Here is a 13,235-nt window from a genome sequence, read left to right on the forward strand (position 1 = left end):
TCAGCACATTCCTGCATCTTCAGGCCATAGAGTCTTTGTTTCAAATACAACTTATTTGTTAGAGACTTAGACATGAATCACTTCTCTAATGTCTCCCATACCTCTGTTGGTGATGTCAGATCCATAACATGATACATCACCTCATCTGATAGACAGAGCCGTATGGTTCCCGCAACCTTCTCCTTCAACTCTTCCCAATCTAGTTGATCCATACCCTTTGGTTTATTCTCACGCAGTGTCTTTGATAGACCTTGCTGAGCCAACACATCCTTAACCCTCCTTTGCCACAATCCAAAATTACTAGTTCCATCGAACTCCCCCACCTCAAATTTGGCACCTGGGTTAAGAGCCATCTGATACCAATTGTTGGGAACAAGCGAACAATCAAATAGTAAAGAATATAGAGACAAGAGAATAACACAAGAGATTTGGTAACGAAGTTCGACCAATTGTGCCTACGTCCCCGGGAGCGTTGAGCGGCTACCACTATATATTATTAGAGAATAAGGATTAGTGTTTTACTATTCTTCTCCTTGTTACATTAGGTTTACATAACATCAATATATATATAGCCCTCTACCCCCAACCCCTTTATATCAGTCCAAACTCATAACTTGTATTGCTGTTATCTAGAGATATGAGTCATTGCACAACATGATTTAAACTTAAATATTCACATATCTCATAACTTTAAAACTTTAGCATGTATATGATATGATGACACTACTTAACCACACTTGACAATCTAAAATATTATATTCAGTATGGACAAAAGTACATTAAAAATATAAACTCCCTCCGATATTATATGAGGTAACTTAAAAATTCTTGATGAAAATTCTATATCACATTATCATATAAGATTTTGCTCAGAACATTTTGTCATGAAATTTCATGGGAGAAAGGTTTGCGTTTGGTTTCATTCACGTAATTAACAGCTAATTTGACGGGTTGAATTAAATATTAATTTATGAATTATCTTCATATCTAAAAAATAATTGACAAGATGGGTGTGCTTATTAAAAAACTCCTCATATTTAATGTTTTCCTGGTCTCTCACATGAAATGAAATATATTCGTTTCTTCAGTTTTTTAATCAACCTTCAATTTTTCTTCGTTTTAACTAATAAGTAACATTCCGTTCTATAATTTTTGAAAGTGTTATGTATTATCATTATACCATGGATTATTCATTGAAATTAATTTTACAGTGTAATAATTATACACAATAGTGTAAAGAATTATACACTTTCAGTTATAATTTACCTTTTGTTTGTATTACTTTTTTTGAAAAGTCAAAAAATTGTTGAAAATGAATAGTGAATAATAATGTGACAGTGTAAAAAAATCTTACAACTATGAAGGTATATTTCTCATTTTTTTAAAGAGTTAACCATTATTAAATATAAATAATAAATAATGCAATAATAATTATATAACTTATTCGCTATTGATACACGTATATTTATCTCTAATTTTACAGTAATGCATTAAATTAATGTGGAAACAGAAGATTTTAGGAGGTGAGGTCATTAATAGTTCCAAACAAATAGCATTGAAATTGACATATCTGACATCTGTTTATTGCGGTCAGTATAATTTCAATTTTGTGGCTCTCAAGCCATGGCAAAAGAAGACAGTGAATGGTAACTTCATAATTTAAGCCATTCCCCTACATGATATAACATTAGCCAATAGAATCAGTACATATATCTACTAGAATCCCCAAGTCGGATAGAACGCAGAAGAATCTAATCTATTTAGTGGATTAGAGGGGTGACAAGTGGGATAGGAAAAAATCTTCAACACCCAATGAGATTTCTAGTTTCAGATGCATGAGATAAGAACACTAACCACTACATGCCACTATAAATACCAACCCATGTTTCCTCAGATCTCTCATCTTTTCCAATCACTACTCCCTACATAAACATAAACACAAGCTCATCACCATCATTCAAAAATGGCAGCCTCAACCATGGCCCTTTCTTCCCCATCCTTGGCCGGCCAGGCGGTGAAGCTCTCCCCATCAGCTCCAGAGCTCGGAGTTGGAAGGATCTCCATGAGGAAAACTGTCACCAAGAAAGTTTCCTCTGGAAGCCCATGGTACGGCCCAGACCGTGTTAAGTACTTGGGCCCATTCTCTGGTGAGGCCCCAAGCTACTTGACTGGTGAGTTCCCTGGTGACTATGGTTGGGACACTGCTGGGCTTTCAGCTGACCCAGAGACCTTTGCCAAGAACCGTGAGTTGGAGGTGATCCACTCACGGTGGGCTATGCTTGGAGCTTTGGGAATTGTCTTCCCAGAGCTCTTGGCTCGTAACGGTGTTAAATTCGGTGAGGCTGTGTGGTTCAAGGCTGGATCCCAGATCTTCAGTGAGGGCGGGCTTGACTACTTGGGAAACCCAAGCTTGATCCATGCTCAGAGTATCCTTGCCATATGGGCTACACAAGTTATCTTGATGGGTGCAGTTGAGGGTTACAGAATTGCAGGTGGTCCTCTTGGAGAGGTCACTGACCCACTCTACCCCGGTGGCAGCTTTGACCCATTGGGCCTTGCTGATGACCCAGAGGCCTTTGCTGAGTTGAAGGTGAAGGAGCTAAAGAATGGAAGGTTGGCCATGTTCTCCGTGTTCGGTTTCTTTGTTCAGGCTATTGTCACTGGTAAGGGTCCATTGGAGAACCTTGCCGACCATATTGCAGACCCAGTCAACAACAATGCTTGGGCATTTGCCACCAACTTTGTCCCCGGAAACTGAGCACCGAAAAAAATAAAACATTAAAATTGTACTTCTTCAGTTAATGTGAATTATTGTGTTTATCTATTTGATCTAAATTAATGCAACTTAATTTCTAATCTGGTTGGCCGTTGTTCTCTCTTCAATTTGATATTTGAATTCTAATTTATATGCATGCAACCACTTAAGTTGTATATATTAAACTTCTGTTTAGTGTTCTGCATGCACTACTAGTATCACTACTGCCTCTTTGTCAAAGACATTCATTATAAATACAACACAAAGAAATGTAGTCTTCTTAAAGGTTACCATGCTGATCACTATACTAATCCCAATTCATTTGAGGTCATTTTGATAAAGAAAAATTGGATGCCACAAAAATTGAATTGAAATTATTGATTAGCAAGCTGTCTCAGCTCAACTAACTCTTACTAACATGCATTAGTGAAGTAAAGCATAAAGCAACCTTTTGCAGCTCACTTAACTATATATTTTCAATCCTTGGGTTTTGGTAATTTTCATATTTGAAGTCTCAGCTCCATGTCATGGGTGTACTAAAACTGGGTTTTTAGTTATTTAGGTCTATCTGAGTCCTACTTCTGGATTTAATAATAGCACTAACCAGTAAACTTCAATCCTAAGGAAGTCATTATCCAATACGTGTAACTTTGTAAGATAGGTATGTCAAGAACCAGCAATCCCAAAAGCTTAATCTATTGGGTGGAGGCTCAAGAGTGGTTTTATATCTCTAACAAAGTAATATGAAAACAATTATGGAGATGTAATGCAGTGCATATTTGCTTCATACAGAAGTCAAATTTATGTTTTATTCAGCAAATAGGTTTTTGCTTCTTGGTTATTTAAAGCATTCTTTGATAGATTTGTTCAATGATGTGTAAGAGGGAACCAGTAGCATTAGAAGAGCACAAAATTTCATTGCTGACAAGTCCTTAAACACATCCATAATGAGTATTCATGTCAACCAGAGATAGGAAGATAAGTCTATTCACTTGTTTATTTTGCCCAACTAGTTCCCCGTTGGTTTGACAAACACATGCTTAAAACTGCTTGAAGTAGGAACTCCAAAAAAGCAAATCAAATAAACATGTTGATTGCAAAAAGGTTAAGAATAACTTTAGCTTGGCGAATAGGTGATTATGATTAACCTTAAAATTCATAACACAACAGAGAACTAACTAAAGGAGAAACATATAAAATAGATCAGCAAGATGTACCACATTTAGGGCGAAATGGTCCATGACTAGTGACACGAGCCAGATCCTGCGGACAGCCTCGGAAAGTTCATTTGTATAGGCAAAGGCTTATCAGAACAGATTCAAGCAGCAGTAAGATAACATCCCATAGTCCTTCACATACATACACTAATTTAGCCCCACACCAAATCCAAGGTTTGACATCAACAAGACATACGAGTATGTTCTGTGGTTGTCGGAACATATGTTCCCAGTGAACGGATAAGAATTTCGCCATCTTCGACAACAAAGCTTGACATTTTTGAATGCTCTCAATTCCATTCCCAAGAGATGTGGCTCCCTCCAAACTGAGAAGTTTTTCTGAGTCAGTTGACGGTCAGTTCCATATGTTCCATCACTTCCATGTGTTTTCTCAAATCTCCATAGTTCCAACAGATATGCATTTGCAAGTATAAGACCTTAATTGTTTAGCAAATGAGCAGATGCCCATACCCATCAACAATCCCCAATAGTAACAAAACAAACAGAAGCCACTACCACCCTCAATCGGTAACTTCGAGAACGTCGAGCTGCTACCAAAATTTAATTGCCTTTCCTGCAGCACAAGGCTTTCCCTCCTGATTGTACCCTTCCACTGTGTTCCGAGCCTACCGGAAGTGCTAACAATGGACACACCATCTGTTACCAAACACTAGAATTTTGCATGATGAATTAAACCAAGTGTGAGAAGGTTTAGATAATGTAGACAAAGAGTAGAATGCATTTGAGAGCTACTTGACTTGTTTTCTGCCAAAACCAATCGCATAAACAACCAATTGATTGATTATTCATCACAGAAATAACTCACCAGGAAAACTAGTAGTGTTTGTCAGCCATCAGCAATGATCCATCACATAAATAAGACTAATAGCATTTCTCAATGTCTCCTATTCATATACTGATTCAATCAAGAAATCAACCAAATCAAATAACCGACTAGGTTCGCCAATTAATCGATCATATCGCATACCAAATTTACTCTTCTATGGTATATCAAGTTCACCTTAAAGAAAGTCTTATAATAACAATAATAAAAAGGTAACAAAACTGCGTATCCAAATGAACCACGTAATTTTCTTAACAGAAACAACAATTACAACAACCTAACCCTAACAACTGCCACAATCACTAACCCTTCTAAATCCAATTGCTGAAGAGGTGTCAAATTTTAAAATATTATTACTGAGTCTCACTTTGCTGAAAGGAAGAAAGGCAGAGGGAGAGAGAAAGTTGAGCCTGTTGGCATTGGTGGCGCTTAAGGGCGGTGCCGGCGCTGGAACAGAGGGTGCGAACCGCTTCACACTCATCAGGACAGGCTATTGAAACAAGGCAATTGGCTAAGGCGTGGTTCAGGTGGCGGCATGCTGAGTCACGACCCGGTCCTTGTGGGATCCGACGGTGGCACTCCTCTAGCGCACGTTGCAGCCGCGAGCATGTGCGTTCCGATGACATTTTCGTATTTGAGGTTAGTTCCTGACTGATCTCATAATTTTGGATTATTTTCTTGTTTTTTTTAATAAAGAATTTGAGATCAGTGCTAAATTTATGTGAAGCTATAATACTTTATTGCTCCCATCCCATAAGTTCCCATCCCGAAACACGTGAATTAAGATACTTTTCATGTTGTTAATATATTTCTCATTCTTATATACAATATTCCTAAAACTATAATTTAATAATTATGTGGAAAAATGTATAAGAAGTTTTTATATCATTCCTTATTCATACTTTACTTATCATTTGACTCTATTAAATATAAATAATAAAAATGAATAATTAACAATATATTGACGATGTAATTTTTTATATTTATACTATCTATACTATTAATAAAGGCAAAACAAATAATAACTACCTCATGGTATAATTTTTATATTTTAAACTTACCTTTTTATATTTTTAATAACTATTATAATCTTTCACATATTACTTTCATTTTTTATATTAATAATTTAATATCATTAATCTTCTACACATTCTCTTATTTCTATCTTCTATTTTTCTCCACCCAATAGGCACAAAATGAGAAATTTATATACGTTTTATGTATATCATATCAACTATTATATAATATTCTTAAATATTCACTCTTTATTGAGTTTATATACTGCCCTCTTATATTTAAATTGTTTTTCCTAAATAATATAATATGAAGATCATACATATTATATCAAAAAATAAGAATGCGAGTGACCGGCACGGAGTGCCGGTCGACATGCTAGTATATATAAAGCCAAAACTTAAAATAATTAGCATCATCATTCTATTTTCCTATTTTGCCTTTAATATTTTTTATTTTTAAAGTAAAACTATATAATCCTAGATAACTATAATTAACACATCTCATTTTAAGTTGGATATTATAACAAATATAAAAATTATAATATGAAGTATACCCAATAAAAACATATTCTAATTCTCTCAAATAAAAAATACAGATTTAATACTTAATATCATAAAATAAGAATGCAGGTCAGCATAAATAAAATATATATCCACATGCTAATATTATATAAAGTAAAGTCTTCTTTAAATTCTTGTGGTTAACAATTTGACAAATAAATATAATATAATTTAACATTAATATGATTTTTTTGTTGTCACAACAATTATTGATGAAAAATAATTGATGTCTCATACATGATTCATTTGTCTAGACTAAATTTTCATGAATCATATCATGTTATATATGTTTAATTTGCGAAAGAGAACATTCTAAAATAGATTAATTCTTTAAACACTTATTAAATATCGAATGAATATCATTTGTTAATTTTTACGCACACTAGAACCGTTAAAATTTATACATTACATATATATTTTTTTCTCTTTTAAGAATTTCATATATCATTGATCTATTGTACTGATATCATACATAGAGGTGTCAAAATGAAGGGGTTTGATCAGACTGACCCATCGAAGTCCAAAAATTCACAAGGCTTGGATATTATTATATTATGTATTTTTTATTGAATGCAATATTTTTAGCCTAGACTGACTGAGCTATATTAAAACCAGGTTCAGAACGGGTTTATCGAGATAGGCTCGGGCTACTCGTTTTCCCTTATTAAATACTAATCCTACTCCTCATAACTCCAATGCCTGTAAGGGCTCCTACTCCTGATGTGGTAGTGCCTCCCAAACAATTGTCGTATCAAATCCATGAGCAAGTAAACACATATATCAAATTAATGAAATTATTTTCACTAGATATACAAATGAATAGTTGAAGATAATATTATTATAGAATAGAACCGACACTTTATATCACATAACATTCTAACATTTTCTTTATACAGTACAACACCCATAGAATAGACCTATTATATAATAATATTATTCTATAAAAATTAAATAATTTTTAGTATTATATAGGCCGACCCATTACAATTCGCAACCCACTTCAAGTAGGTTTGCACTATATTTTGATATCCATAAATTATATTCAGGCTTTTCAGTCTGGTCCGATTTAGTCCGAACCCGATGCGGATTAACTCGAACCTATCAGATTTACCCATTTTGACACTTCGAACCCTAAAGAATAATATCAACCTTATGAATTAATATTCTTTTGTCCAATCAACCAAGGAGAGATTAATAATTCAAGAGGCACTTAAACGGGACGTTCTAGCATTTTTTTACCTCTTGGATAAATGAATCCAGCAAGTGAACTTCATACCCATGTCTAGACACTTAAATTTAACATGTCACATGTTTGGAATATGGTAAACCAGATCAAATAATATGTTATTTATGATTTAGCATTTGAAAAAAAATCAAAATCAAATGCTGCAACTTTTTTTTTTATGGTATCATAGCATTTGTTATGAACTGACTCAAACCTTTAACCTCCCTCACTCCATTCCTTGTTTCTTAACTATCAAACCACCTTATAACTCATTTTTTGTTGTTGTTAATTTGCTACGGTAACTGATAGGATGCGGGGGAGACCACCCATCACTAGGGTGTATCATAGGAGGCCACGTGGCAGCGTGACATGGCATTTGTAACTGTTGAAGCAGTGTTTCTATAACTGCCGAAGCAGTGTAGGAATTTAGGGGGCAGAAAGTATAAATAGGTGATAGGGGTTATTGTAGTTAGCTTTTGAGAATTGAGTATAGGAGGGGGATTAATTCAGGGAATTAATCTTGTAACGTGCAATTGATTCGGGGAATCAATTAGGGTTCATCTTGTAATCTTCTCCATTCTTCAAGCAATAAACGAGGTATTAGTATTCGGAACCGAATTGATTCCGAATCGATTGTGAAATCTTTCTTCTTCTTTTCTATGATTCTGTACCGGTGTTATCACTGGTATCAGAGCACCCATTCCGGTGTCTTGAGAACCGCTGTTGTTTCACCGAAAATTCATGAAGACTCGAAATATGTCGCGTTCCATGAGGATTGGGAACAAGAAAGCGAAGAGATGAGAATGAGATTAGAATTGGCAGAATCGCTGGTGAAGAAACATAAGGAACAAATGGCGGAAATGACCGCGAAAATGGACCGATATGTTTTCAGTACAAAGGCAGAACACGACGGCGACGCCGCGAGCTCCGTGAATGGCGGAATCCGTCGCGATAACGACGAGAGGAAAAACCGCGAATGGAAAATGCAAGATGCGCGAAACCGAGGGGAATCCCGTGACAATGAAGTTCGTCGCGGAAGGGAGTTCAGAGGGAGAGAAGATTCACAAAGAGACATTTACGGCGGTAGTGGAAGGGACGACTCCCGTGGTGATGGAGCTCGTCGGAGAAGAGAAGCTCCTCGGGAAGACGAGTTCAGGGAAGGCGATACCGGCAGAAATGAATTCCGACGTCGAGAACGTGCTGGAAATGACAACCTCACCAGGGAACGGATCAGAATTGAGTTTCGAGGGGGTGCGTACGATGGATTCGAGTTCCAACATGAGGTACACGAAGAGAATGAACACCGAGGGGGTCACCGAGGCAAAAATGACTTCCGGGAAGGCATTCACGGTGGGGGAGAGTTTAGGCGGGAAACATGGAGGAAATTGGAAATTCCAATCTTCTCCAGTGACGACGCGTATGGATGGACTCACCGACTAGAGAGGTATTTCCAGTTGAAGGAACTTACCGAGGGGCAGAAAATGCAGGCCACAGTTATGACACTCGAAGGGAAGGCATTGAGTTGGTATCATTGGTGGAAAAAATGCAACCCAAGGCCGAATTGGGAAGGATTCAAGATTGTAGTGGTTCGAAGATTCCAACCATCGATGATTCAGAATCCATTTGAGCAGTTGTTAGCCCTCAAACAAACTAGATCCATTGAGGAATTTGAGAAGTTTGTTGGGGCCTTGAGAAGCATCGATCCAGAGTTCACCAGGGGATATTTCTGAATGGATTGAAAGAAGAGATGCGAGCCGAGGTGAAGTTGTATGAGTTACAATCTTTATCCGATGTGATCCAGAAGGTGCTACTGATTGAGCAGAAGAATGCCATTTTGAGTAGGAGGGGCTCATTTGGATATGCAAGCCGGACTGAAGGAAATCAGAGGGCAAACCCCTATTCTAGAACGGTAACAGTGGAATCGAAGTCGATGGGGGATGGAAGGCAGAACAGTTTCGGAGGGAGTAACATAGTTGTGCAGTCGGCACCGAAACCCGTCAGCAAAGTGATTCGGCCAAGAGGGGGAGAGTTCAAGCATTTGACCAGCGCTGAGGTGAGGGAAAGGCGGGAAAAAGGGTTATGTTTTCGTTGTGATGAGCCTTTTATTAGAGACCATCGGTGTAAAAATAGGCAGTTTCAAATGCTTATTTTGGAAGAAGATGAGGAAGACGAGGAAGGTAGGGAGGAAGACAGTATAGAAATATCAGAGGTACATGATCTGAGGTTGTCCTTGTGCTCTATGTCGGGGTTCACTACGACCCGTTCATGGAAGGGAGAAGGGATGTTAAAGGGGAGGAAGGTGGTTGTTCTCATTGATTATGGGGCTTCTCACAACTTCATAGCTCATGAGGTTGTACAGGAGTTGAGGCTGTTGGTTCCGAATACTCCCTCATATATGGTGGAGGTAGGAGATGGGCGTAAGGTGAAATGTAGGGGGAAATGCGCGCAATTATCTTTTCAGATACAGAATCTGGAAGTGGTCCAAGACTTTTACCTCTTCAGTCTCAAAGGGGTTGACCTGGTGTTGGGTTTGGAATTGTTATCTGGCTTGGGTGAGGTCCAAGCTGATTTTGGTAAATTGGAACTCACGATCAAGCAAGGCCAGAAATCAATCCGTATTACAGGAAACCCAACATTGGCCAAAACCAAGGTCTCATATAGAGCTTTGTTGCAGGTCATTCGAGTCGAGGGAGAAGGGTTGATTATGCGTTGTGAACCCTCATATCCAAGAACGGAAGAGGTTGAGAGTACTCCGACACGTATGTTGCAAGTGCTTGAGGATTTTGAAGAGTTATTCACGGATGCCACAGGTTTACCACTGGTTCGAAGGCAGGATCATGCCATACATCTGATCGAGGGGGCAACTATCCCCAATATCCTCACTATCAGAAGACAGAGATCGAAGGATTGGTTAGGGAGATGTTGGGGTCAGGGGTGATTCAGCATAGCATCAGTCCTTATTCCAGTCTGCTAATTTTGGTGAAAAAGAAGGATGAGGGTTGGAGGTTCTGCGTCGACTATCGGGCCTTGAACAAGGTGCATTCCAAATAAATTCCATATCCCGATTATTGAAGAGTTATTGGATGAGATTGGAGGAGCCACAGTTTTCACCAAATTAGATATGAAATCCGGGTATCATCAGATTCGGATGCGGAGTGAGGATGTGGAGAAGATTGCTTTTCGGACTCATGAAGGTGATTATGAGTTTGTTGTGATGCCTTTCGGTCTCACGAATGCACCTTCGACCTTTCAGGATCTCATGAACGAAGTATTACGGCCCTACTTGCGGAGATTTGGTTTGGTGTTCTTCGACGATATTCTGCTTTACAGTCCTGATGAGGAATCTCACGAAAGGGAGTTGAGGGAGGTTTTTACCGCGTTGAGGGCCCATAGCCATGATCAGTTTGCCTATGTTGGTCGTGCCTGACTTCTCGAAGACCTTTGTGTTGGAAACCGATGCTTCTAGTAAGGGAATTGGGTCCGTGTTGATGCAAGAAGGTCGCCCTCTCGCTTTCTGGAGTAAGGGGTTATCAGCTAGATCCCAGCAGAAATCGGTTTATGAACGAGAGTTGATGGCGTTGGTTCAGGCCGTGCAGAAGTGGAAGCACTACTTGTTGGGACGCCACTTTGTTATCAGAACGGACCAACGAAGTTTGAAATTCCTTACAGAGCAGAGGCTTTTTAGTGAGGAACAGTTTAGATGGGCGGTAAAGCTCATTGGGTTGGATTTTGAGATTCAGTTCAAACCTGGGCGGGAGAATACAGTGGCCGATGCCTTATCACGGAAGGCCTATTATTTGACACTCTCTATGATTCAGGTTGGTGATGCCGAGGGTTGGTTCCAAGAGGTTTAGCAGGAACCTGAGTGGAGGAGCGTAATCCAGGAGTTGGTAGAAAATCCTGAATCTCATCCGGGGTTCCAGTTTTATGTCAGGGCGATTGTTGTATAAGGGGAGGTTGGTTCTGCCCAAGACATCTAATAAGTTACCTCTAATCTTAGCTGAGTGTCATGACAGTGTAGCCGGGGGTCACTCTGGGTTCTTCCGCACTTACAAGCGGGTTTCGAGTTTTTTCTATTGGGACGGCATGCATGGTTATGTGAAGCAGTATGTCGAGGCGTGTGATGTTTGTCAACGCCAAAAGTACTCCACTGTAGCACCTGGGGGGTCTTGCAACCACTACCCATTCCTACTCAGGTATGGCAGGACATCTCTATGGATTTCATATCCGGATTGCCGCGGTCTAATGGTAAGGATATCATCTTTGTAGTGGTGGATCGGCTCACGAAATATGCCTATTTTTATCCTCTTGGCCATCCCTACTCGGCCAAGGATGTAGCTTCCTTTTTTGTTAAAGAGGTGGTGAAGTTACATGGGTACCCGACATCGATAGTTTCCAACCGGGATCAGGTCTTTTTGAGCCAGTTCTGGCAGGAGTTATTCCGATTGGCAGGTACTCGATTGAAGTACAGCACGGCTTATCATCCTCAAACGGATGGGCAAAACGAGGTGGTGAATCATGGGTTGCAAACATATCTCCGATGCTTTGCCGGGCCTAAGCCGAAGAAGTGGGTTGAATGGCTTTCGTGGACAGAATTTTGGTTTAACACTACTTATAACGTTTCTGCAAGTATGACTCCTTTCAAGGCCTTGTATGGGAGGGATCCACCGACCTTGATTAAGGGGTGTACTTTCACGTCAAAGGTTGAGGAAGTAAATCAGCTCTTGGTTGCCCGCGATGAGGTTCTTCAAGAGTTGAGGCAGAACCTATTACGAGCCCAAGATCTGATGAAGACTTAGACAGATAAACATCGACGTGAGGTAGAGTTTGAGGTGGGAGATTGGGTATTCTTGAAACTGCAACCTTACTGGTTGAAGACTCTAGCTTCTAGACCTTCGGCCAAACTGGCAGCTAAGTTCTATGGCCCTTACCGGATCTTGGAGCGCATTGGACTGGTAGCTTACAGATTGACATTGCCGGAGCATACGTATGTCCACCCCGTGTTTCATGTTTCTTTGTTGAAGAAAGCTCTAAAACTGGCTCAACAGTCTCAACCTATTTCGTTGATGTTGTCAGAGGAGTGAGAATTAAAGGTGCAACCGGCGACAATCCTACAACACCGCGTTGGTCAGAATGGAGATGTTGAGGAGTTGGTGCAATGGGAAGGCGGAGTGTGAAAATTTCTGGGAGTCAGCCGCTCAAATGCAAGAAGCTTTTCCTCAATTTGCCCTTGAGGACAAGTTGAATCTTTTGGAGGGGGGTATTGATAGGATGCGGGGGAGACCACCCATCACTAGGGTGTATCATAGGAGGCCACGTGGCAGCGTGACATGGCATTTGTAACTGTTGAAGCAGTGTTTCTGTAACTGCCGAAGCAGTGTAGGAATTTAGGGGGCAGAAAGTATAAATAGGTGATAGGGGTTATTGTAGTTAGCTTTTGAGAATTGAGTATAGGAGGGAGATTAATTCAGGTTGTAACTTGCAATTGATTCGGGGAATCAATTAGAGTTCATCTTGTAATCTTCTCCATTCTTCAAGCAATAAACGAGGTATTAGTGTTCGGAATCGAATTGATTCCGAATCGATTGTGAAATCTTTCTTCTTCTTTTATGTGATT

At 39.2% G+C, this 13,235-nt stretch overlaps 1 protein-coding gene and 1 long non-coding RNA gene across 2 annotated transcripts in view; one reads left to right on the forward strand and one right to left on the reverse strand.

Annotated features, from left to right (window-relative positions):
- LOC109362281 overlaps positions 1-2,927 on the reverse strand; it is a 15,252-nt gene extending 12,325 nt beyond the window's left edge. The window contains exon 1 of the long non-coding RNA XR_002109384.1: positions 2,763-2,927. This is a non-coding gene — a long non-coding RNA (uncharacterized LOC109362281). The remainder of the gene's footprint in view (positions 1-2,762) is intronic.
- Positions 1,886-2,858, forward strand: LOC109362280 (chlorophyll a-b binding protein 3, chloroplastic). Its single transcript, XM_019607966.1, has one exon. The coding sequence runs from the start codon at positions 1,964-1,966 to the stop codon at positions 2,756-2,758; it is 795 nt and encodes a 264-aa protein (XP_019463511.1). The 5' UTR covers positions 1,886-1,963; the 3' UTR covers positions 2,759-2,858.

The sequence above is a fragment of the Lupinus angustifolius genome, chromosome LG12, assembly GCF_001865875.1.
Source record: "Lupinus angustifolius cultivar Tanjil chromosome LG12, LupAngTanjil_v1.0, whole genome shotgun sequence".
Lineage (NCBI taxonomy): Eukaryota > Viridiplantae > Streptophyta > Magnoliopsida > Fabales > Fabaceae > Lupinus > Lupinus angustifolius.